This window comes from Esox lucius, chromosome 7 (genome assembly GCF_011004845.1).
Source record: "Esox lucius isolate fEsoLuc1 chromosome 7, fEsoLuc1.pri, whole genome shotgun sequence".
NCBI classification, from domain to species: domain Eukaryota; kingdom Metazoa; phylum Chordata; class Actinopteri; order Esociformes; family Esocidae; genus Esox; species Esox lucius.
In genome coordinates this window covers 3392115-3419592 of record NC_047575.1, presented here as the reverse complement: position 1 = coordinate 3419592, position 27478 = coordinate 3392115, and the positions used below count along the sequence as shown (strand labels likewise).

General features: G+C 41.6%; 1 protein-coding gene across 2 annotated transcripts; it reads left to right on the top strand.

Moving 5' to 3' along the window:
- Positions 1 to 836: 836 nt before the first annotated feature.
- Positions 837 to 27478, top strand: LOC105007747 (A disintegrin and metalloproteinase with thrombospondin motifs 15). 2 transcript variants are annotated; one of them, XM_010866782.3, is made up of 8 exons: positions 837 to 2048; positions 9102 to 9234; positions 9810 to 9977; positions 14305 to 14591; positions 14887 to 15064; positions 15703 to 15878; positions 24403 to 24578; positions 24797 to 27478. In XM_010866782.3, the coding sequence occupies exons 1-8, from the start codon at positions 1083 to 1085 to the stop codon at positions 25587 to 25589; spliced, it is 2877 nt and encodes a 958-aa protein (XP_010865084.1). In that variant the 5' UTR covers positions 837 to 1082; the 3' UTR covers positions 25590 to 27478. The 2 variants fall into 2 exon arrangements, with proteins under 2 accessions (XP_010865084.1, XP_019903923.1); XM_020048364.2 differs by lacking the exon at positions 837 to 2048 and adding an exon at positions 8713 to 8953.

Genomic DNA, 27478 nt, shown 5'->3' with positions numbered 1-27478 from the left:
CGAACAATCATGAATGAGCAACATAAATAAAATCACCTTACACATCCGATTTTTTTAAATTGATCTAAGTTATGTGTTATTCATATTGCCATGATGTATATTATTGTTAATACAAATAATAATTATTATTAACATCATTATCACCACTGTACTGAATGTACAGTACACTGTACAGTACTGAATAAAATTAAATTGTAGGCGAATAGCTCGTGTGGAACATAAACTAACAATTCCCTAGGCCTACTGTTCTGATAATTTGTGATGATAAGACATTATGGTGATGAGCTTAATTGCGTTATAATCAGATATAGTATGCAGTGTCTCATCAGATTACACTACAGTGCGTAATTCATTCACCCCACTCAGTTCATTAGAAACCAATATAATGTATATGCAAGTATAATTACGCACAGATTAACAATTATTTACGGACATGGATATTTAGTTTGTAGATCCTCGGTCGATACGTAAACCACATGTGTTGAAGCATAATCTGTATACATGTTACTTATATACATGGACAGTGCATAGAGTAAGCACTGGGCAGTTAAAAAAGCAAAATATATCACATATTAGGTCTTTGCCCTGGATGTTGCGTTGTATACAGATGTGCTTAGGCGGGTTGAACTCCACGCCTTGCATACCAAAGCACAGCCGGAGCTCCAGGGGAAAGTGGGAGGGAAACCTGGTTGTCCGTGCAGTGATGATGCTAATACTTTACAGGATTTTAAGTGGTCGCAGAGTAAACCTTGAACTGAGACGCATAACCAATGAGCTTGCCCGAGCGCCTCCCCAAAACTGATTAGAATTTCTTACTGTTTACACAAGACGCAAAAGCATAAAGTCCACAGAAGACAGCAATCGACTCAGCAGACAGGTAGAAGATGGGAACGGATCAGATACTGGAGTATTTTGCATTGAGCGGACCTGTAGCGTCAGTGTTATAGAATAGGCTTTGCGTGCCTTGGATTATTGTCAGTCACATTGATTACAGATTGCTTCTGCATTTGAGGGAACGCGAAAGCTACGTGTATAGGCTTCATTACCTTATCTCTGAATTAGGCTAATCTATAAATACAATCATGGTCGTGTTTATTAGAACAATTGTCATATTGTTCTATTTTTTAGTTATTCTATACTCCAGATTCGTTCATTGCATGGAGAGTGAAAGTGAACTTTGCTACCCTATTAGACTGGATGACCAGAAGTATGAAAATAATGAATTTGACAACGGTGAGGATATTCTTACGGGAAGAATTGTTCTTAAAATAAGCGCCTTTCATCAGGAACTCGTGCTGGATTTACATCCAGATTCAAATTTCCTCGTCCCCACCGTCTCTGCAGACAGCCGTGCCACCGCAGCCTCCAGGTCATCTGCAAGCCGCGACCTAAGCCGTTGTTTTTACTCAGGTTATGTCAACTCAGACCGGCTCTCATACGCAGCGCTGAGCCTGTGCAAGGGCTTGCAAGGCGCATTTGGTTTCAGAGGCTGGGAATATTTCATCAACCCTGTCCACAATGATACCACTTCAGGAAATATCAGGAGCGGCGAGAGCGTGCACGTTATCCGGCGCCGTGGCAACAACGGTAACTCGACTTCCAGGTGCGCGGTGGACACAGGTGTGAGACCTGAGGTCGCTGCGTCTTTATTGAATTACAAGCACTTTCGTAAAGTGCACAATGTGACTGAAACAGTGCTGAAAGGCATTCAGGGTAGATCCAAGAGATTCGCTTCCATTCCCAGATACGTGGAGACGCTGGTCGTCGCGGATGAGTCCATGGCTAGTTTCCATGGTGATGACCTTAAACATTACCTCTTGACCCTTATGTCCGTCGCAGCGAGACTGTACAAACACCCCAGTATTCTCAACTCCATCAACATCGTGGTTGTTAAGTTCATTGTGCTAACTGATGACGAGAAAGGACCCAAGGTGTCTGGCAACGCAGCAATGACGCTGCGTAACTTTTGCACTTGGCAGAAGAAGATGAACAAGAATAACGACAAGCACCCAGAGTATTGGGATACAGCCATCCTGTTCACCAAGCAGGTAAAGTTGGGCTTTATTCTGTCAATACGGGCCGCTCTCTATCTGCCTTCAGATCTCCGTTGAAACGCGGAGACAGTTATGGCCAACACACGCATGCATAATTGGACTGCGTAAATGGCATGCAGAATTCTCATTCTCTTCAAACAGTGATATTTTTAATAGTTTAGAATCAAAATTGAATGCACATCATAAGCAGAGTAATTCAGTTTCTAATGCTTAATATCATCTAATAGCTAAAGTGATTGTGTCATAAAGTTTGTATAACAGAAGGCACAGGAAGCCTTGGCGTTGATCCAAACCCAATGGCATGCATGTCAGTTATGACAAGACAATCTTAAGCATAGCTAAGCCAAGCCAACAACATAGTCTCATAAAATAGACACTGACTTGCCTTACTTTTGTTCATAAATCACAATTGGGTATGTATGGGTTCAGTGGGTTGTCCATAACCCTAAACGTTAATTGATTTGCACTCGAACACACTCTCCACCTCTGGTGAACTCTGAGACAATCCCCAGCTGTTGGGAGGGAGAAGAAGAGAGAGGGAGTCAGGGAGGGAGGGTGGGGGAGGGACAGGCAAAGGGAGTGGGGGAGGAGTAGAGGGAGAAAGAATCAGCTAGGCACAGCTAGTGTAGGAGTGAAGGGAGGAAAAGGGAGAGAAAAGCATACAGAAAAATGCATTGGAGAGGGAGGGAGAAAATAGAGAGGGTAGGTGCATCCACAGCACTGTGTGGACAAACCGGCCACCCATTGGTCACATAGCTAAACAACAAGACTGTAAACGCCACGTGGCCAGCCAGCTGGCCGACTTCAACACTGAAGGATTTGGTCCATACCGACCGTTACAACGAGATAATGGTCTGGGAAATAATCACTCAGGAATATTACACAGGCAGTTGTTGGAAATTGAAGAGAAAAGTTAGAGAAAGAATACATTCTTACTGCTGTTTTCTTTTTGATTTATCTGTATGTTGCAGGCCAGGTCAGAGTTGATGTTCCTCCTCACATTCCGACCGTTATTAGAGTAGGTGTAGCCCTCATACCCAAGACTAGACATATGATCATGCACTTTTTTGTCAGCCAAGTTTCATTGCAGGTTAGCCTTTTACCTCATGCATCTTGTTCTGAATGCAGATTAGCCGAAAGGCAGACATGATGCTATTGACTGACTCAATGATTAGGGCAGAGCTCATGTTACAATTGATAAAGTTTAAGATAAGGGTTAATGCCAGGGTTAGGTAAAGTGTAAGGGTTAAGCTTATGTAAGTGTTAATGTTTTGATAGGGGTTAGGGCATATGGAGCATTAGGAACTAGCACTCACTGTGGTCAAATGTCATCTCATAGCCTACAGCTCATTGGAAATGTAAGCTTTTCTCACATGAACTGATCACATCCTTTTTACATTGGGCGCAAATCTGCCTGCAAAACAATATTCATGAATAGAAATATTAAAGGCAGACCGGTGGACAGACAGACACTGATACTTCTTAATTCCATGTATTTCTCATTAAAGCAGGTTATCCATGGGGTTACTGTCTTGATGGACAAGCATTTAGGGAGGAGAGATAGATGTATACACCTCCAGTTGTTGCTGGTGATAGAATACTCCAGGCCAAACCAAATGCCAGTGCTGTAGTGGTCCACCCTTAGTTGGCAGGCATCATTAAAACAATGTCACAATTCAGATCATCTCATATTGCATATGAAGTCATGGCCAATCTAAACAAGACCAAAACACTTTACTCTGCGAATGAATGTATGGATTATAATCATCCAATAGGAAATTTGATTGATGAACCAATTCAGGTCGGTTTATCTGTCTGTACCCTATGGAATACACAAATCAGAAGCATCTCATTACTGGGGGGCGTGTGGGGGGGTGATCCCCTGACTCCAGCTTTAAGTGCTCCCGCCTTTCCCCACATCTCCAGTCCTCCCCCTGAAGAAGGCTGGGCTTCTCCCCATTAAATGAGCACCTATGGGGAGAAGGGGAAAACAGGATGACCTTGAAGGAGAGGAACAGGGAAACACTGTGAAGATAGCACAAGCAACCTCCCCTGCCCAGTCGCTGGCCCTGGCCCACCTGCTCGCCCCCCAGTCTGAAACCTCATCAGCACTAAAAGAGGGGAGAGTCTCACAGCTGCAGCCGCGAGGGACAGTAGTCAGCGTACCTCTCTGTCTGCCACACATTTCTCATCTGGCTTCTTGGCTCAGCATACTTTTTTTTTCCAGCTTGGCTCTGTTTGTATTTTCAGTCATTCCCAGTTGTATGCATCAAGCTTGTTCTTTTTACCTGTCAGCCTGGCACTCATCACATCCTCCGGGTTTGTTCACAAATATTGTGAAAAAACATTCAAAAAATGGATTGAGGATTGATGGAATATGTTCACAATTACACATCTGGTTGCTTTTTCATTGACTGTATTGGTGTCCAGTTGAAATATCCATGCTTTCTGAATAACTCAACTGTATCGAGTCCCTCAGATTTACACCTAATAAAACAGGCTTAGGAACACTGGTAGTGATGAGTTTCACAGTTGGCCATCATTGCTTGTACTCATTCCTCTCAAAATCCCCCCCAAAATGATTGTTGAGCAGCAACTCATGACCCTGGCATCCTTAAACAACTTAATACAGTCTTATGCCAAGTTATAACTAAGTATTTACACATGAATAAGATAGCAAATATATGTGCGTCAACACGGTGACTATGACAGAATGTGCAAGAATCATATTTCCCCAGACAATATTTTGCCTAGCTTATAGTTGGCAGCTGTATATATTGCTAGGAGATCAGAAGCATATTGATGTGTCAATTATGATACTAGTAAGGGAGAATATTGATAGAACTTAATTTGACAAGTGGGTGGGATGAATATGTAATTAAACTTGTTTCCTGGATTACTCTCCTCAGCCATTGATTTTGCAGTGATGTGGGTCACCATACTAACTATTACGTTACAACCTCTGAGATAATACGAAGTTCTTTGACAAAAACATCCAATACATGGGCTTGGGTTTATAATTTGAAACATGCTGTATTTGGAAATCATTAGAAGAAAAAAATAATGACTTGGAACAATCAATTGCTGAAGAGAAATTCATCTTAATGTTGCTGAAAATTGAAGTGGCTGTGAGGGATTAACAGATCTCACCTTTAACTTTGAGACAGTTATTATGAGACCCAGTACTGCCGATGGGCCTTTACAACTTGCACCCAGCAGATCCTTGTTTGAGTTAATTTCTTTACTGTCTTTCACTGGCATTAATTCTAACTTCCACAACCTGCCACACTTCACACTCTCAACCTTGCCTTTACATTTCCTATTTGATTCTATCTATAATGTTACATAGTCTAATTAAAGATATAAACACTGAGCTGTGGCAGATACAGGTATGTAGTCTATAATGTTACATAGTCTAATTAAAGACATAAACACTGAGCTGTGGCAGATACAGGTATGTAGTCTGTGACTCAGAAAGAGATAGAGAGGGGTGAGCAAAAGGGAGAGAGAGAGTGAGGCACGAAGAGAGAAGGGGGAAACAGAGAAAATGGAGAGTTAGAGAGAGCGAGAGAGAGTGTGGGAGAAAGCAAGACAAGTGGAGAGAAAGAGCGTAAGATAGAAATAGAGGTGGAGAGGAAGCGCAAGCAACGGAGAGAGCACACATGGAAAAGTGTGTATGTTATAAAAGCCTAATCAATGTCTGCTGTTTGGGGCCACCGGTTGCCAATTGGGTCAGTACTGCTTGAGGAGACGAGAGAGGAGTCTTTGACATGGTGACGATAACAAGGTTTGGCCAGACCTCGGCCTATAACAGCATATAGTCCATGCAGGATTCCATGCCTGTGGTGCAGTCATTCTCATTGTAAATATGTTTAAATATTCCAAACCCCCCGCAGGTTAGGCATTACATAAAACAAGCGTGTTCGTAGGGCCTTGAAATTGTTGGTAATCAACAGCACAATGGTTCAAGCGAGGCACAGATTTACTCCTGGGTGCGAATGTTTACCTACACTTTTTTATGTACCACACTTATGTGTTTTATATAAACCTCTCAAGTCTCGGAATTACCCTCAGCTCTCCCCACGGCTCCTTCCTTACTGCTTTTTTGCTAGACGAGACCGCACTGGATCACCCACAGAATGTGCAGTGTATCAAAAATAGAAAGGAACCAAAGTTTTCCAAAAAGATTAGTATGGATTCTTACCATAAACCTACCAGTTTAATATTTCCCCACAGAGAGGGAGAACACGCTGGATTGGAGTGTAACCCTACACTGACTTTGCTATATACACCCATGATAGATGGATTGGAGAGTAAACCTACCCTGAGTTTTCTATATACACCCATGATAGATGGATTGGAGAGTAACCCTACACTGAGTTTTCTATATACACCCATGATAGATGGATTGGAGAGTAACCCTGTACTGAGTTTGCTATATACACCCATGAAAGATGGATTGGAGAGTAACCCTACACTGAGTTTGCTATATACACCCATGAAAGATGGATTGGAGAGTAACCCTACACTGAGTTTGCTTTATACACCCATGAAAGATGGATTGGAGAGTAACCCTACACTGAGTTTGCTATATACACCCATGAAAGATGGATTGGAGAGTAACCCTACACTGAGTTTTCTATATACACCCATGATAAATGGATTGGGAAGTAACCCTACACTGAGTTTTCTATATACACCCATGATAGATGGATTGGAGAGTAAACCTACCCTGAGTTTGCTATATACACCCATGATAGATGGATTGGAGAGTAAACCTACCCTGAGTTTTCTATATACACCCATGATAGATGGATTGGAGAGTAACCCTACACTGAGTTTTCTATATACACCCATGATAGATGGATTGGAGAGTAACCCTGTACTGAGTTTGTTATATACACCCATGAAAGATGGATTGGAGAGTAACCCTACACTGAGTTTGCTATATACACCCATGATAGATGGATTGGAGAGTAACCCTGTACTGAGTTTGTTATATACACCCATGAAAGATGGATTGGAGAGTAACCCTACACTGAGTTTGCTTTATACACCCATGAAAGATGGATTGGAGAGTAACCCTACACTGAGTTTGCTATATACACCCATGAAAGATGGATTGGAGAGTAACCCTACACTGAGTTTGCTATATACACCCATGAAAGATGGATTGGAGAGTAACCCTACCCTGAGTTTTCTATATACACCCATGATAAATGGATTGGGAAGTAACCCTACACTGAGTTTTCTATATACACCCATGATAGATGGATTGGAGAGTAAACCTACCCTGAGTTTGCTATATACACCCATGATAGATGGATTGGAGAGTAACCCTACCCTGAGTTTGCTATATACACCCATGATAGATGCACACCAGGGTTACGGAGGGTAAATCATAGCTAGCTAAGTCCTTCCAGATATAATAAAACCCTGCCTGTGATACGGGTGAATCAGACCCCATATGCATTTGCCGTCACAAGCTGGTGCTGTAGACCCTAATTCTTTCCTCACTATTGCATTTCTGACATTGTGCAACAACATGTTGCTCTTGAACATGCCCCCGGCGCCTGCTGATGGCCACCAGCAGACTGATTGATTTTTTAGCCTGCACTGTTCTCTTGAAATGTTGTGCAACAACACGTTGCTCTTGAACATGCATACGCCCCCTGGCCCCGTGGCCACCAGCAGACTGATTGTTTTTTTCAAGCCTGCTCTGTTCTGTTGAAACGTTGTGCAACGTCGGCTTGTTTTTGATGGAAGCCCCAGGCCCCAGTGAGCTTTCACCGACAGCATGACTTACGGAGGGGAGGGTATCCTGCTCTGCTCCGTGCCTTGTCCTGTTTTACGACTGAGGGTTTTCTCAGCAGACATTTTGTTGAGCCTTACATTTCTGCATTGAATCTACATCTTTTTTTTTTACAGTGGCAGGTTTGGCTGTTGGATCATTGCTATTGGTTATTGTTATTAAACCGGTGGGTGGGTGAGTGTCATGGTCGTGAGTGTGTGCGTGTGTTTGTGGATGTTGTCATTCTTAAACAGCTGGGTGAATGAGTCCACACCATGGACAGATAGGGCGGATGTGAGAAGTAGGTCATTGGCAGATAAAAAAAAAATAGCAACTCAGTGTAATTTTCTTTCTCTGGACTGTCCCTCTCTAAGTTAATAAGCATGCCGGGCCGTGTCGCATACACACATTTGCACACACAGACATCCACGGGCGCACGCACACACACACACACACATAGGCAAACAGGGACACAGATTAACAGTCAGACGGTACACATGCACACAAACAGGCACACACATCTGGATTGCATTTTCATTGTGTAACAACTGCAGTGTGAACTGCAAATAATTTGTCACAGTACTTTAAGGCTTCAGCTTACATATACTTTTAAAGAACAGATCAAAGCTAAGAGTAGGTTGGGGATACAGGGTTTTCACTGTGTTTTTGTAGAAAATGTCCACTTTAGTTTGTATATATGTTCTGAAGCAATATAAAGTGGATTCTATCTTAGCTCAAAAGGCTTGACCTTGAATCGCTGTCTTTGTGTACTGTACTATCGCTCCATTTTAAGACATTACTAGGCAGAAGGGCGTTGCACCATGGTGCAGTTCATCTACTGCCCAGTTGTCAGTGAGGACTATGATTATGGGATGCAGTTGACTCATACAGGCTCCAAAACGGCCACTAACATTCATTGTGTTCAAAACCGTATGAGGCAGAAATGTAGTTCAGCTGGAAACCTTGCTACTTGGCAGAATATTCAACCATCTGAGGTATTTACAACATTACCTCATGTAGTAGAAGATTGACCGTGTTGCCGGTGAGGTTTCCAGAAACCAATGTCCCTGGGAGAATTTGACACTTCGTGGTCAGCCAAAGCAAATGTGTAAGACATTGATTTGTTGATGTATGATCGCTGTTCATGGGAACGTCCCAAAAATGTCAAAGAACAGGATTGAAATCAGCATTGGCGTATGTAATGGGAGAGATTGGTTTGTCTCACCAGTGCATTTTATGTGTTATCTCCTATCCAGGACCTTTGCGGTGCCTCCACCTGTGACACCCTGGGCATGGCTGATGTAGGGACCATGTGCGACCCAAAGAGAAGCTGCTCTGTGATAGAGGATGACGGCCTACCCTCCGCCTTCACCACTGCTCATGAGCTTGGTGAGTTGTGTCAGACACCTCAATCCTCGAGGAGTGGAAATGAATGTTCAGTTGACTGAATGAAAATGTAATTCTTGCAACCCATTCACTCTGCAGTCCACTGAAAATTTGCAAGGTGCCGTGTTGAGTTCCAGTAATAGTTACTCAAAAGTGACCTAGATTTAAGTTTTTGTCACAGAAGCAGATCTAATATTATAGATGACCGTTAATCCAAACAGCTTTTAAAAAAAGGTTAAACTGTGAAAACTGTCATATAAAGATGATACTGTTGATCTGAACCTTTTGTAAATGACCAGTATCTGTTGTTCCTCAACATTTTTATTTGGAGAAACTACCCCCTCAAAAACCTACCCCTAAACATCCTCAAAAGTTTCTCAGAGGAACCAAAAAGGGGTTAGGGTTAGCTAACCCTAGTGTTTGAAAATGTTTGTCACAAAACATTTACAGATTTTCCCTTGGTTTCAACTGGAAGATCCTACAAGAAACCTTTCTTTGTAGAGTAGTTTTATTATCACCAAAAAAGGAGAAATCCAGTAGACGATTAACTTCTCACGTCCTCTCTCTTCCCGGTATAGGCCACGTGTTCAACATGCCACATGACAATGTGAAAGCGTGTGAAGAGACTTTTGGAAAACTCAAGGACAACCATATGATGTCACCCACCCTGATCCAGATCAACAGGACCAGCCCCTGGTCTCAGTGCAGCGCAGCCATAATCACTGACTTCCTGGACAGCGGGCATGGTGAGTCATTACAAGCTCTGACTTCTTACCACTGACACGCAGGCATAAGTACAGCACACCTGACCCTGGAGTGCGTTTTGGAATTGGTGAATAGAGGTTTCCTTTAAACGCTGTCAATAGATAAAATGGATAAACCCTTCATACAAAACACAAGGCAACAGGCGGAGTAAACGCTACCACATTGGCATACTGCCCCGGCAGCAGACGTGGTGAGGTATCCTGACCCCATTTGTCCCTGAGCCCTTGTAGTGAAGTATACAGGGATGGAACATCTTTGATAAGGAGGTGTGAGTGAGACTAAGCTGAACTTGGCTTGTACCTTGTACAAAAGTCACCAAATTGGTTTGACGACATGCAAACATCTTGCGTTGTGTTGGCAACGGGAACACAGATCACATTGGGAGAGCACATGATCATTGTAGAGTGCTTGTGGACACATAATCACAGAGTTTGGTCTGTTCTTGTTCCTGTCACAAAACAGTCACACAGTGGGGGTTTTGTTCTGTGTCAATAGGGCATCTTGTATTCCAGAGTTTCTAATGGTTTCCTCGGGTGTCAACGAGAGGGAAAACATACTTTGCAATGCAGACGTATGTGAGTACATCCCTCACTTAGGGGTGTACTCACTTTTGTTGCCAGCGGTTTACACATTAATGGCTGTGTGTTGTGTTATTTTGAGGGGACAGCAAATGTACACTATTATACAAGCTGTACACTCAATATTTTACATTGTAGCAAAGTGTCATTTCTTCAGTGTTGTCACTTGAAAAGATAATCAAATATTGACAAAAATGTGAGGGGTGTACTCACTTTTGTGAGATACTGTTATATACAAACCCGATTCCAAAGAAGTTGGGACACTGTACAAATTGTGAGTAAAAAAGGAATGGAATAATTTACAAATCTCAAACTTATATTTAATTCACAATAGAATATAGATAACATATCGAATGTTGAAAGTGAGACATTTTGTAAAGTCATGCCAAATATTGGCTCATTTTGGATTTCATGAGAGCTACACATTCCAAAAAAGTTGGGACAGGTAGCAATAAGAGTTAGATTTACAGATAAGGAACAGCTGGAGGACCAATTTGCAACTTATCATGTCAATTGGCAACATGATTGGGTTTAAAAAGAGCCTCTCAGAGTGGCAGTGTCTCTCAGAAGTCAAAATTGGCAGAGGATCACCAATTCCCCCAATGCTGCGGCAAAAAATTGTGGAGCAATATCAAAAAGGAGTTTCTCAGAGAAAAATTTCAAAGAGTTTGAAGTTATCATGATCTACAGTACATAATATCATCCAAAGATTCAGAGAATCTGGAACAATCTCTGTGCGTAAGGGTCAAGGCCGAAAAACCATACTGGATGTCCGTGATCTTTGGGCCCTCAGACGGCATTGCATCACATACAGGAATGATACTGTAATGGAAATCACAACATGGGCTCAGAAATACTTCCAAAAAACATTGTCGATGAACACAATCCACCGTGCCATTCGCCGTTGCCAGCTAAAACTCTATAGGTCAAAAAGAAGCCGTATCTAAACCGGATCCAGGAGCGCAGGCATTTTGTCTGGGCCAAGGATAATTTAAAATGGACTGTGGCAAAGTGGAAAAGTGTTCTGTGGTCAGACAAATAAAAATGTGAAGTTCATTTTGGAAAACTGGGACGCCATGTCATCCGGACTAAAGAGGACAAGGACAACCCAAGGACAAGCTCAGTTCAGAAGCCTGCATCTCTGATGGTATGGGGTTGCATGAGTGCATGTGGCATGGGCAGCCTACATCTGGCAAGGCAACATCAATGCTGACATACTGCATCAAATACAATGTCATGGCTGCATAGAAGAAGGATCCGGGTACTGAAATGGCCAGCCTGCAGTCCAGATATTTCACCCATAGAAAACATTTGGCGCATCATAAAGAGGAAGGTGCGACAAAGAAGACCTAAGACAGTTGAGCAACTAGATAGCCTGTATTAGACAAGAATGGGACAACATTCCTATTCAAAAACTTGAGCAACTTGTCTCCTCAGTCCCCAGACGTTTGCAGTCTGTTATAAAAAGAAGAGGGGATGCCACACAGTGGTAAACATGGCCTTGTCCCAACTTTTTTGAGATGTGTTGATGCCATGAAAGTTAAAATCAGCTTATTTTTCCCTTAAAGTGATACATTTTCTCAGTTTAAACATTTGATATGTCATCTATGTTGTTTTCTGAATAAAATATAGAAATTTGAAACTTCCACATCATTGCATTCTGTTTTTATTCACAATTGTACAGTGTCCCAACTTTTTTGGAAACGGGTTTGTATATATATGTGTGTGTGTGTGTGTGTTTATGTATGTATATGTGTGTGTGTGTATATTTTTCCATGTTATCATCATTTAGATTACAAATCTACCTCAATTAAATAGCTTCCAAACACAGTCAGACAAATTACACTTTATTATGAAACTAAGTAAAACATTGAGAAAGTTTAGAGAGCCATTGGAGAGGTGGCGTGCAACTAGTGGTCAAAACATTTACACCCTGCTCCCATCATTGTTCATAGTTGATTTCCTTCTAGCTTTATTGCTGGAATGTAATCACCTCTCAGCCAGGAATAGATCTTGTTGCGGCCATAACAGTCTCAGTGGCAAATGATGATCCATCAGATAGCTCCAAATTGGGGCATGTGAACAGACCAGCCAAACTACACATAATATTGCAGGCACTCATAAGATGTGAGTACAATAGAGACAGGAAGAAAAGTCTGTCCGCTGAAATCCAGTTGCTTGGAAGTGGAGCGCCAAGCTGGTTAAACCACAAGGTCTGGAACCAGATCAGTGGGCTGCTATCCTGTCCATCTTTCCCAAATTAGAGGGGACATTGTACAGAGAACCAACGCGACGTTTTGGGCAGCTAGGTATAGTCCCCAACAAATCTTTCCCACACAGGTTAAAATAGAACAGAAGATAAACGCTCTGTTCATTTCATTTTGATTGTATGCCCTTTTTGGGACATTTTTCTCAAGACAAGGATAAGTGGACACAGACAACACTGGTTCACCATCACACCAACACCCTGCAAACCACAAAGAAACATTTCTAATGTTGTCTTTGTTGTTGAATTGCAGTCTGTCTTTTGTCTCTTTGTTGGACATAGATATGTTAATATTTTGAAGTGGTTTCTCCTCAAATCCTCTCATTTAGGTGAGAAGTGAAGAGTTTTTCATGGAGTGTTTTGAAAAGTTAGGAGTGTTTTCAGAAGTTTGGCTCCTTCTTCTGACTATCAGCTGGAAGGCAGTCAAGTAAGTGAAAAGTTACATGGGAATGTATTCAGAATATATACATAAGCCCTTTTCTCAGAAAGGCAGTGAAGTTGGGGAAGAAATAAGGAGTGTCTTGAGAAGTAGGAGGTGTCTCGCAGTGTGCTAAAAAACAGACAGTCTATTGCTCCCATTTCAGTAATTTTGTGAAGGCAGATTCTGCAGGACAAGCCTATCCAACACTAACTATTATTAGACTGTTCCTGGAAATAGCTAGACCCTCTGTGCTTCTTCTTATAACTCCACTCTGCACTTATGTGTGTGTGTTTGTGATTGTGTTCATTTGTTTCCCTTCTCAGGACCAAAATTCACCAAATTGTCCTTACATGAAAACATTAAGCATGGTGAGAAGTCAGTTCCTACTATATTGCTAAAAGGTCCTTTGCAAGCTTATGGGTTAGATTTAAGGTTTCAGTGTAAAGTTTAGGTGAGGTTTAGGTAAGTGTTAGGTTTAGAGTTACAGATTTGGGAAAAAACAGATATTAGATAAAACCAATTTGAATGTTGTGAAAACATGGTGTCTACTTCGATGCACATGTGTGTGTGTGATTGTAAATCCTTTCTGCAAGTCAGAGCCACTGATGGGTTCAATTGGGCTGGGCCAGAAGAGTGTGTGCACGGGTGTGTGTATTCAGTCAGGATCGGTCTATAGCAGCTCAATGTAATGAACCGTCAGCAGTTTCTGAAGGGGCCATCTTCAAACGGCCTTGTCAACATGGGGCTCATGACCGGGTGACTGGCCGAGAGGCCATGGACTTGTTTAGTCTGTCACACATACACATGGACCCACACACACATCAATCACCCTGTGCAGTGTTTTACTCTCAAAAATAAAGAAAGGAGCAAGGACGCCAAAAGATAGAACCTCAAGGTGTGCACCACACTGCTGTTGAGATAGATGGTGCAGGTGATTGTGAAAGTTACAGTCAAACAGCACGCAGCACGCAGAAGATATCTGGTAAGGAAACCCTAGATGCCTAACTAGATGTCTGGTATCTGTCTCTGTGTTCTCCCCCCAGGCGAGTGTCTGCTCGACCAGCCGCTGAAGCCTCTGGCCCTGCCTGACATCCTCCCTGGAGCCTCCTACAGCCTGGATCGGCAGTGTGAGCTGGCGTTCGGAGACGGCTCCAAGCCTTGCCCCTTCATGCAGCCACCCTGCGCCCGGCTGTGGTGCACAGGGAAGACCCGGGGCCAGCTGGTGTGTCAGACGCGCCACTTCCCCTGGGCGGATGGCACCGCCTGCGGGGAGGGACAGATGTGTATGAGAGGTGTCTGCATGGAGAAGACGGATGTAGATAAGACTAAGGCAAGGCTGCGAGATGTGCAAGCAAACACACATGTGCACACTCGTCAAACACACTTTAAGCTAGGAACTCTCCTGATGGTTTGAGATATTTCAGGGCAGATGTGAATGCTCCAGTGCTGGTCTTTTGACTCAAGCCACATGTCGCCATGCTTGCTTAGCTTCTTTTAAACCTTTTGGAGCAAAGGCCACCAAAATAGTTCGTGTTGAAATACTTCTCCATGTGATGAAACAATGTAATTCAATGCTTGTAACCATGTATTAACCTGTTACGACCCAACTGTGTTTCTTGCCTTAGGTGGACGGTCGATGGGGTAGATGGGGTACGTTTGGTTCTTGTTCCCGCACGTGTGGTGGCGGTGTTCAACTGGCCAAGAGGGAATGTAAAAATCCAGTGCCCTCCAACGGGGGGAAATACTGCCAAGGTGTCCGGGTCAAATACCGCTCCTGTAACCTGAACCCCTGCCCTGACACAGGTGAGAGTCTGCCCAAGGCCTACTTTTACTCAACCATCTTCATTCTCTTCAGGACAAAATAAGTTCAGTGTGCTCCCTTCAGTTATGCCTTGCCATTGCAACATTGCTGTACCTTGTCGCTATAGAAGGTAATCTCCTCTGCAAAATATTTTGTATGGTTACTTTTATGTAATCACATGTGAAATCACAATTCTTAATGTTATCCAGAGTAGTGTAGCGATCTAAGCTGCTGCCTTTGGTGCACATTTATGGCCGCAGCATAGGTTAAAATATGGCATACTGATTTTTCAGCAAAAAACTCTTTCCTCTATCTTTTCCACAGTCTCTGTCAAATAAAACAAAAAAATATAGATAAGAAATATGTTGTTTTACAAGGACAGTGCATATTATTGAACATTACTGTAAACTTGCTTGTTTAATACTGAAAGCAAGTTTTAAATGACTGAACGGTCATTGCTTGACTTGGGCAAAACTCAAAACATTCAACTGCTAAAACTCATTTCTGCTTTTCCATATTAGCTCCCATACATACATGATCAGTACTGGCACCAATTTCAGTCTGAAGTCAGTTATTGAATATTTAGTTCCCTGTGTGCTTGGTATTAAACGTTAACCCTTGACCTCTCTTTCTGTCACAGGCAAAAGCTACCGGGAGGAGCAGTGTGAGGCCTACAACGGGTTCAGCCTTAACACTAACCGACTCACGCCTTCCGTGGTCTGGGTTCCTAAGTACTCTGGGGTCTCTCCCAAGGACAAGTGCAAGCTCATCTGCAGGGCTAACGGCACAGGATACTTCTACGTCCTTGCACCCAAGGTTAGTTAGCATCTGCCATCCTACTGTAATGCATTTTAATTTAGATTATCATTGTACTACTATTTTACTTTATTTCATTCTAGTTTGTTCTACTATATAATTTTTTCAGATTCTGGTTTACTCAATTCCTCTGTTATATTTAGATTGAATGCCTGAGGTGAAAAAGCAGCTAATCCAAATTGCTCACCAGGTATTATTACTAATGATTTACCTGAATAAATCATAATTTACATCAATATGTATGTTTGTACTTTCACTGGGTCTGTCACCCGTGTGCATCTATAAATGAATGTGTCCCGGATAGGCAGTTGTGCAATTTTGAGAGACTTGTTATAAATAGTTGATTCCGGAAATATAATTCATTACATTTTGTCTATAGTATCGAAAAGCAGGGAGACATACAATAGTTTGATAATGGATATGATGTTTTCCTTCAGACTATTAGGCTACGCTGAGGTACTGCATATAGGTTGTCAATATTATGAAAGATGCATTGTCTCTGTATTTCAAAGTAATTCCATTAATTTCTGTTCAGCAATACAGTTCCTCAAATAGTTTTATGTGCATAGTCATCAATTAAAACCAACAGATAGTCCAATCTAATGTAAAAATGCAGATATGGTACACACAAACATCCAGCCAGGAGTTCAAGTTACAGAAAATCCCCAATACTTTCTAATTTGCTTAGCTATTTGACTCCTCCCATAGTGACAAAAGTACATGTGACCTTCGCCAACACAATGAAACAAAGGACCGGCTCTCACAAAACACCCATATGAACCTAGCTTTTTTGTTCTCGTTCCCTTTCATTTAGTCTGTCCATCCAGCATACATTAACCCTAACCCTGTAGAAAACATATTGGAGAACATAAGAATTAACCAGAGAACTAGAATTGTTTATCTATCCTCACACCTACTTCACTTTCTCACAGTTTGTGTGGGTGGGGTTACTTTTAAAGTTCAAGTTTCAAGTTCCAAAGTTTATTCGTCAAACACACCGAACAACACTGCATCATCCTGCACAACTACATAGAGAATTAAGAAGAAAAATACCCCCTACCTCATATTTTGCACTCGAAGCAAAAGGTCCAATTATGTTAGTGAACATAATACACATTACTGCGCTGGTTTGAGGCGCGATACTCCTCATCACACCTTAATCCTTCCTGCAAATATTTGGTTGATTGCTCTACAGTTTCTGTACATGAGAATTTGTTCTCAGTCAACTTTCCTGGTCAACTGAATCTATGTTTCCTATTCTTGTTTATTCTACTCTTCGGATCCATTCTAGTTTTTCCTACTTTATTGTACTCTATTCTGTTGTTGCAATCAAGGTTAGCAGGCACATTTGAAGATGTGATACATGTGAGCCTGGGTCAGCAGCATTAGCCACTATGTCCAGACCACCTACAGTGTGTTTTTGTCTGGCATCGCTGAAGCATACTGTTTTGACTGGGATGTCAGATGTTACAGTACAACATGAAACAGAGTAGCAAAGACACAAAAAGAGCAATGGCAGACAGTCAAGTGTTATGAGACAATATGACATTCTGCAAGCCACAGACAGCACCCTGCCGGGCCTTCACAATCACACACGTGCATGCACAGACGCACTCCCACACACAAACACAAGCAGTCGCTCAGGCACGTTTATGCAGATAAAACTGACAGCAGCGCCACATCTGGGTGACAAGAAAGAAGCAAAAGGGGGATGGAGGTAAAAGCCTTTTCTAAAAGCCTTTCGCTTTGTGTCTGAAAACCCAATGGAAGAGAAATCCATAGAGCCCCTAGTAAAAAAAAGACAGGTGAAAAGGAACAATGATGTTTTTGAATAAAGGCTGAGGCCTATCTCGTTTAGATAGAAGGGTTTAAAGCAACACTGAGCAGAAGACCTAGTCCCAACACGGTTTCAGAGTCCACAAACACTACTTTCACACACTATTGACACCACCTGAAGAACAGGGGCCTACTTATATGCTTAGTTGATGAAAGATATCTGTAAAAATTCACATACATTTGAGTAACTCATTAGACACATATCCAGATGGACGAGGCACAATTATAGATAAGTATAAAATGTTGTATATCCAATTAATAAATTGAACAACAGTTCACTTCAAAGAGGTGTTTATAGAATGAATTAGCTATTTATCCTAGCGCATTAGTCGTCATCCATCTGTTATGGTTGGAGAAGATTATTTATATTTTTTATATACTTATAACTAATGTTTATTTATTATTTATAATAATAAATAATACATGTATTATTATAAAGACGACTGGAATTTTTAGATATCTAGGTTTTGAAAGGTTTTACAAATGTCAGCATAACAACCCCACGTCACCAGTCTCAATTTAACAAACTGACTGAATTAATGTCCCTTGCCTTGGCTAGCAGCAGCAGATCCTTTCATCTGTACTCGTCTTTTTTCTGTGGCAAACATGTAATCAGTGAGCTAAAAATAATACTACTTTGCTACCTAGTTTATATTGTAATGTAAAGCTACCTATATGAAACAATAACAGTTTTGTCAGTTATAGATGTGATCATTCTATTGTGATGGGGACAAGTTAAGAGTTTGATATACCTTGTTTTTTTACTAATAAAATTTAATCTGACTCCTTGTTTTCACCCGACAAGGTGGCAGGCGACAGGGAAAAAGTAACTAGTAACCATCTGCAATGACTCGATTCTAACGATTACCTGCATTACAAAGCAATAATTTGTTGAGAGGCATGGCTGACGCTCAGATTCCGGGGCCAAGTGGAGCAGCGCTACACCACTTTGAAAAGTACTTGGGCAAATGCCAGCTCGCCACACATTTGCCAGCGGCTCTGAGAAGAGGAATGTCAGTTACAATCTTTTTCCTGCAACATTGTAGGCATAGCAAGTGACGTAGATGTAGATGTAGCAAGTGACAAAACTCTGTGGCCTGCAGCTGATCCAAAAACTGTTAGGACTAATAGGTTGTAAAACGTAGACCTTTCAGTGGGCATATCAGTTTGAAAACATGACGAACAATAGCTCCATGTGCATGTGCGTAAAGTAACACATTAAACATTGCATATTTTACCCTGAATTACAATATGCCGATTTATTTAAAGATGCTAACTTTTATGACCTAGAGGTTCTTTGTGTTTTTGAATGAGCTACAGTGTTATCACACATTGGCTTACAATTTGTAATTTGACAAAATTAGCAATACATTTCAGAAATGACTTTTATTTAAAATTCTCATAGAATTAAATTGAATAGAAACATAAAATAGGTAAACATATTCACCACAAATCTAATAAAACATCCAATAGGCCTACTCAAAATAAAAGATATAGGCCCGGTTTTCCCAGCACTAAGATGATCGTAAGATGCACATAATTTTATCATTACATTTCTGGAAAGAATCTTTACTTAAGGGGCACGTAACATTGCTCGTTAATTAACGAGTGCTCCAGACCACTCGTTAGTCCATCTTAACCGATCTTAACAGGCACTTCCACAGTTTCTGTGAAATAGCGCCTCCCTCAACATGAGAGGAGTGATGGCAAACAGTTAATATCAAGGCAATAGAATTAATAAAACTTATTAAAACAGTTTGATTTAGACACATTTATTTAAACAAATTAGATAATAAGTGTGTGACTGGATGTAAATGTAACTGAATGCAATGTGTCAACTGAGGTTAAAGAAAAACCTACGTAAAACAAGAAATAGGCTAATTAAGAAAAAGTGTTCAGAATTAACCATTAACGAGTCTGAAACCCCGATTCGTACTGCTTATATTATTTGATAAATACAGTGGATATAAAAAGTCTACACACCCCTGTTAAAATTCCAGGTTCTTGTGATGTAAAAGAATGAGACAAAGATAAATCATGTCAGAACTTTTACTGTGACCTAGAACTTTTCAATTGAAAAACAAACTAAAATCTTTGAGGGGGAAAAATAAAAATAAAAAACTCACAAAAGTGTGCACACCCTTAAACTAATACTTTGTTGAAGCACCTTTTGATTTTATTACAGCACTCAGTCTTTTGGGGTAGGAGTCTATTGGCATGACACATCTTGACGTGGCAATATTTGCCCACTCTTCTTTGCAAAAGCGATCCATATCTGTCAGATTGCGAGGACATCTCTTGTCCACAGCCCTCTTCAGATCACCCCACAGATGTTCAATTGGATTCAGGTCTGGGCCCTGGCTGGGCCATTCCAAAACGTTAATTTTCTTCTGGTGAAGCCATGCTTTTGTGGATTTGGATGTGTGCTTTGGGTCGTTGCCGTGCTGAAAGGTGAACTTCATCTTCAGCTTTCTAACGGACGCCTGAAGGTTTTGTGCCAAAATTGCCTGGTATTTGGAACTGTTCATAATTCCCTGGTTCTGGTTCCAGCTGAAGAAAAACAGCCCCAAAGCATGATGCTGCCACCACCATGCCTTACTGTGGGTATGGTGTTCTTTGGGAGATGTGCAGTGTTGTTTTTGCGCCAAACATGCCTTTTGGAACTATGGCCAAAAAGTTAAATGTTGGTTTCATCAGACCATAACACATTTTCCCAAGTGCTTTTGGGAGACTTGATGTTTGTATTTTCAAACTTCAGCTGGGCTTGGATGTTTTCTTTGTAAGAAAAGGCTTCCGTCTTGCCACCCTACCCCATAGCCCATTCATATGAAGAATACGGGAGATTGCTGTCACATGTAGCACACAACCAGTACTTGCCAGAAATTCCTGCAGTTCCTTTAATGTTGCTGTAGGCCTCTTGAAAGCCTCCCTGACCAGTTTTCTTCTCATTGTCTTTTCATCAATTTTGGAGGGACGTCCAGTTCTTGGTAATGTCTTTATTTCTCCACTTGATGATGACTGTCTTCACTGTGTTCCATGGTATATCTAATGCTTTGGAAATTATTTTGTACCCTTCTCCTGACTGATATCTTTCAACAATGAGATCCCTCTGATGCTTTGGAAGCTCTCTGTGGACCATGGCTTTTGCTCTGAGACGCAACTAAGAAAATGTCAGGGAAATCTTACTAGAACAGCTGAACTTTATTTGTGATTAATCAGAGTCACTTTAAATGATGGCAGGTGTGTATTGACTTCTATTTAACATGAGTTTGAATGTGATTGGTTAATTCTGAACACAGCCACAGGTTTTTATTTTTAATTTTTCCTCTTTGAAGATTTCAGTTGGTTTTTAAATTGAATTGTTCACATTATAGGTCACATTAAATGTGGAAAAGGTTCAGACATGATTTATCTTTGTCTCATTCTTTTACATCACAAAAACCTGGCATTTTCACATGGGTGTGTAGACTTTTTATATCCACTGTATTTCTCTACTTCTTCGAGTTTTACATTTTCTTCTTATTGCCTAATTAGTAGTTGAATACATCGCCAGTGATATTATATGCTTCTGATAAGTAAGCAAGCTCTATCGAAATGCAATAGGCTATATTTCAAAACGTATTAATGGCATAATTCCATTCCAAACGGCCATAATGTGGCACTTACGATGCACTTTATAAAGAGCGACTTATGTAGTGGTTTTGGAAAAAAGGAATAAGTCTGTCGTAACAAAGTCCCACTTAAGGCTACGTGTATCGTTAAACCATCGTAAGTGCTATGCTATCGGGAAACCGGGCCATTGCTATTTGGTCTTTCCAAATGTCAATGATCTTCTATAAAACTTTTTAAATGCTATATACTTTTTTGGCTATATTCTTTAGGATACTATTTCTTTTAACAGATTTTGCATTTGCAAGATAGCCTCTGCTTTACCGCCACAATCCGGTACAGTCCTAACTGGAAACCATACGGAACGCTTTCAAACTGCAGAGCCCCGCAACCCCACTCTGGTAGTGAAAATAATGGCTAAATGCTAGGCCCACATGACTTGAACTAGGGTTGACCAATTCACTTTGATATCATCTCTTTATTGATATGTTTCTTGAATGTGAAGTTGAAATGTTATGATTAGCCTAACAGCAAATTATCACTTACTGCAACCCTCCCACAGTGACATGTCTGTCCCCATCTTGGACATCAGATCTCCCCAGAGGCCAGCCAAATCGCTTTCTCGCATCCACCTTGACTGATCTTTGACCACTTTATTTTATTTACAACTTCTTGTCGGGCTACTTGATACATTTCGAAAAAGGATGTGTTTTTAGATTCTATACCAGATAATATTATTTCAAGTTCACATTATGGGAAATGAATTTTCTTGTATGTTTTTTTCTGACCAGTTTGACCTTGCTTCATGTCGACTGAAATTACATAGTCAAGGGCTAATTTAGATACCTCATATGGGTAATTGTAGGCGTTCATTGGGCGGAGACTGTATGTTTGTTCACGTACGCAGAAGTATAGTATGGGTCTGATTCAGTGGGGATTTCTTTAAGACTGCAAGGGAAGCTCGGCTTCCTCTATAATGTCCAAAAAAATAATGGTCAAATATGTACTATTGCGTAAACATTTTATTGACAAAAAATGCATTAAAACACGTTCATCTCTAAAACGAATTAGTTCAGAATCAGATACAGGTCGGCTGACTCGTTTTTCTTCTCAGACAATCCCGCAGCGTCACAGTGCATTTCCCTGTTGAAGCCAAGCGTCCATTGACTTCAATGGGGCTGCTTAGAACAGTTTTTTTCAGTGCTCCGAAAGTAGACAGTGATTGGATAAATGCTGCGATTATGTGCCATTATTATCTCAGCATCTCTGGGGTGAATGAGGAGTGGGCTGGCCCGGACTCCAGGCTTCCGCGTGATGATTGGAGGATCTGACGATCTGTCAAACTGAATATCCTTTTGACTGACAGCGGTCTGTACTATAAGATGTCACTGAAGCTATTTCGCACTCAGTCCCATCGCGGATTTCTCAAGTGTATTCGAAAGACAAAGTGCTGCAATATTTCTTGATATTTGTTTGGCGAAATTGCTAGCCGATTTGCATCATACATTTCACACAATTATAGGCTACACCACAATCCTTGTTTCAGTTTTACAAAGTTTAATATATATTTTTTAGATAGTTCATTCATTCATATACAGTAGTAGGCTAGGCTAGCGTTGTACGCTAGCCTAGCCTACTATACAGTATTAGACAGTGCTAATATTGTCGACCTGATTTTAGCGAAGCCATTAATAAACAGAGTAAAATAATATTGTTCTGTTACAAAATGTAATGTTTTAAAGCAAATTTTTGGCAGAGATTGCAGACGCCATCGTGGCAGCATGTCACTCTGCCTATGTCCCGGATAACCAAAAATCGGCAAAGAGGTGGGGTGTGGTTGGAGCTGAGGTGCCTGGTTGCTGAACCATGCATAAAAAATTCTAATACATCTCTATTACACTCTATTATTCTGTGCATGCCGTTTTAATAACTGTGGCTACCATATTCTCCCATTAAGTTAGCATCATTAACACAGCTTGGCGTTGCTGGAAGGCTAACCCAGGGCTAATTCATTAGAAGGCTAATTAGCTAGTTAACGAGCTAAGGTAACAAGCCACGTATGATGAGCGCAGACTTCGAAACCTGCTAACATAAATAAAATATTTGATTTTCACTCACCGAAAAAACTGGAGCACAGAATTCTTGTATGGTCTGTTAACACACTTAAGTGCACAGCAAGACATATTATTCAATAATTCTATGAAATAATCTCAAAAAAGCACAAACACAGCAGAAATCCCAAGTTCAGTGATGAGTTAGCTGAGGGGATAGCAGAAAGGACACACCGCTAGGAGTGACGCAAGTGACAGCACCAACACTACACCTGTCACTCATTAGGTCACGCCCTCTAATTATAAGCCTTAACTCATCCGTTTAAATTATATTATAAAAAAATCCACCCCCCCACAGTTGTCAAAAAGGTGGAAATAAGCAATACAAACATGTTTATTTCTGCTGTAAATTTGGGCATTTTGCTATAGAGATCTATTGCGATTGCTCCCTTTTGCAGCCAGCCTCAAGTGGCCTAGATGAATTGCAGTTTTTGGCACTTCCAGGTAGGCTTTTTTTCAGCCTAGGAGTTGGCCCCTTGCTTTTGGAGGACTAAAATTGGGTCCCTGTTTTTGACCATGTCATATTACGGGGGGAAAGAAAGTTGTGTTTATATTTTAGCAGGTGCGCTTATCTAGGGTCACTTACATTAGCAATGATAATAACAGACATTTTGTATAGCTGTGGGATTAGATCTAGCAACTTTTCGGTAACTTGTCAGATGCACTAACCACGCTATTTACAGCCCCTTAAGATCGTACAGACAGACACCATGTTGGTTGTCACAAATTTCACAATTGCCATGATCCCGTTGACACAGAGTGTGGAGCATACTGATAAACTCACTCAAAGCATGTCTTGAACAATTATACCAGGAAATTACAGTGTAACAACAATTACAGTGTTGATATTTGATATTATGATTTACAGTTCCAAATTAGGTATTTTGTGCTGGATATGTAAAGAAATACATATTATTTACATATCATTGAACAGTTTGAGTAATGAAACATATCACTCTCTAACTCAGGTGGTGGATGGGACGCCGTGCTCTCCAGATTCTTCCGCAGTGTGTGTCCAGGGCAAGTGTATCAAGGCTGGATGTGACAGCAAGCTGGGCTCCAACAAAAAGTTTGACAAGTGTGGCATCTGTGGGGGCGACAACAAGAGCTGCAAAAAGGTGTCAGGACTTTTCGCCAAGCCCATGTGAGTACCAGTATATACCATCAATGGTTGGTGTTGAACCGTCTTGGAATGCATATTAATAAGTAATTTGACATTTGGCATCTCTTATTCACAATTACTTAAATTGAATGCATTTGTCTTAAGTAAGGCCGGTAAAACAACCACATATCTTGGTAACTGAACAGTAGAAATTGTAAATAAAATTGTGGATTTATGAATGTATTCAACTTTTCCCCCAGACATGGTTACAACTTTGTGGTGATGCTGCCGGTTGGGGCATCGAACGTTGATATACGTCAGCGCGGCTACAAGGGCATGGTGGGCGACGACAATTACCTGGCTGTGAAAAACAGCCAAGGCCAGTACTTGCTCAACGGCAACTATGTTGTGTCTGCCGTGGAGAGGGACATCATCGTGAAGGGCAGCTTGCTTAGGTACAGCGGTACGGCCGGGCTGGCTGAGACCCTGTCGGCTGTTAAGCCGCTCCGCGAGGCCCTTACCGTCGAAGTGCTCTCTGTCGGTCAGATGACCCCTCCTCGCATCCGCTACTCCTTTTACCTGGCCCGCGAGAGCAAGGACAAGAAGAAGGAGGACCGGGTGAGGTCCCATAATAGTGTTCTAGCGGAGGATGTTGGCGGGGACCAGAAGGGAGGAGACCTCCTGAAGAAGTCCTCGTACAGTAAGGAGAGGCCTGTCCCTGGGAAGTGGTCCACAACCGGCTGGGACGAATGCTCGGTGACGTGCGGTAGTGGGGTTCAGTTGAGGCTGGTGCAGTGCCTGGGGCAGGACGGGGAGCTAGGGTTAGACTGTGACCCCACCGTGAGGCCCTCGGCCACCAGGGCTTGCGGGGATCCCTGTCCGGTGTGGGAGATTGGGGATTGGTCGCCCTGCTCCAGGACCTGCGGGAAGGGCTTCAAGAAGCGGCCGCTACGTTGCACCACCCAGACAGGGCTGCTTCTGCCACGGGACCACTGCAATGCAGGGAAACGCAAGCCACAGGAGCTGGACTTCTGTCAGCTAAAGCCTTGTTAACCATCCACCAAACCCTGCCATGGTCTCCTCCTTGTCTTAAGTAATATGCCTCAATGGACTGGTGCATTTGTAAAATATTGCAAGACAAAACCAGCAACAAAAGAAGGACACAATGTTGTTGGTAAGACAGAAAGACTAGGAGGAAGATGTGCTGTTGTCTTTAGGTCATTATTTAGTTACAACACCTTAGGAGGGTCCTGTATTACAGAACACAGTTGGTGTTGTTTCTATTTATGTTTGTTTGGATCCCAGTGTATTCTAGAATGTATGCTAGAATGTCAATATGCCAGCAATCCATCCAGTTGACCTGATGTGTCTGGAATCAATGCACCATCTTGTGGCCCCGCTGGTGTTCTAAAATTCCGGTTCTGCGGAATATTAACTAACAATAACTAACTGGCCAGCCAACTGTCCACTCATCTATCTCACCCACTTGTACTGAAGCCAGTTTGTAGGGAATGTAAAGAATACAGACAGTATGAAAATACCATTAGCTTTCTGGACTAAGATCATATTGCCCTTGTACTGCATGAGAATACTTCATAATGATGCCAGAAGGCTTATTGTATCCCTGTTACGCCAAGTGGGGAGAATAAGAAACAGACCAGTGTTTGTACTAGATACAGTATACCGGGTATTGTAGCACATATTATTGTACAGCGTATTACCATTAGATCACGGTAGCATTGGTAAAACATATTGCCCTGACAAAATTTCTGTCTGTTTCTGTCAGTATGTCGATCATTTCAGAATTGTTCTAGAGTCAACATGTTCTCATTAGGAATATTCTTGGTGAGCATAGAATGTAATGATGGGATACCTGTTCTGTGATCCATGAAAATAATTGGTTTTCTATTGCCTTCTGCTGCTCCCCAACATGAAAACCTGCTTTTTTTGCAATGACAAAAAGGGGTAGTGCTCCTCTTGCAAACTTTACAAGGGAGGAGAAATTTACTTTATAAAGACTTCAGACAGTGAAACTTTCAGTAATGGAAATGGTTACAGAAATCGTCCTTGTGGGGGCTTTAGTCCCCAAATGTGGTGTAGTCATTCTCCGGAAGGGAACTGGGACAGGATAGAGGAAACCTGCTCCCCACTTCTCTGTAGTTGTCTGTACACAGTCACCACCACTCCAGGATGTTAGCAAGAGAGAGAGTTCTCAGCGATGCCATCATCCTCTAAGTTAGGCTGCGCCCACACTTAGCTGACTGCCCATTACCACGTTGTGTAGCTCAGGTAAGCAGAAACTGGTGCTGACTCAGCTGGCTACCAGACTAATTCTCTGTTTCCTCCACCCATTCCACCTCTCCAATACATTCTCCAACTCTAACCTTAACCCATTCAAACCGTTCCGCCAGTTTTGCAGCTGCTAAATCATGTCCACCTCTCTGGCACAGTTGCCATAGCCAATTTATTTAATAAACGAAACAATCAAGTTGTGTAGATCTTTCTGAGGCTGTTACAGTGTGTTCTGGTGGAGCTCTCTTGTTCATCCTGTCCAAGGCCGGCATTGTGCCCGATGCAAGAGATGAGCTGTTCTTTGTACACAGTTAAAGGATCCCCCTGTAATCTATTATATGCTTCTTGTTTTGGTTCTTCAGAGGGACCACATTGTCCATCTAAAAGATGGTTCCTGTATTACTTGGAATATTTTATTTGTCAGTAATCTTTTGCACTTTGTACAGCAAAAGGGTGCAATGTCATGTCCCTGCATGGGCTGTCTTGTATACTATGTATACTGTGCAACCATTCGGCTGTGCGTAAAATAAGTACTTTTAAAATACTTTTTTCATCTTTTTTTGTGGTTTGTTTTTTTGTCTACATTGGCATTTTTTGAATAGTCTTTGACTTCAAGATATTTATTCCAAATAAAAACATTTACAAACTAA

Coding starts and splice junctions, on each gene's coding strand:
- LOC105007747 (XM_010866782.3), top strand. CDS start 1,083: ATGGTCGTGTTTATTAGAACAATTGTCATATTGTTCTATTTTTTAGTT. Junction 2,049..9,101: donor CCATCCTGTTCACCAAGCAG/GTAAAGTTGGGC, acceptor TCTCCTATCCAG/GACCTTTGCGGTGCCTCCAC. Junction 15,879..24,402: donor TCTACGTCCTTGCACCCAAG/GTTAGTTAGCAT, acceptor TCTCTAACTCAG/GTGGTGGATGGGACGCCGTG.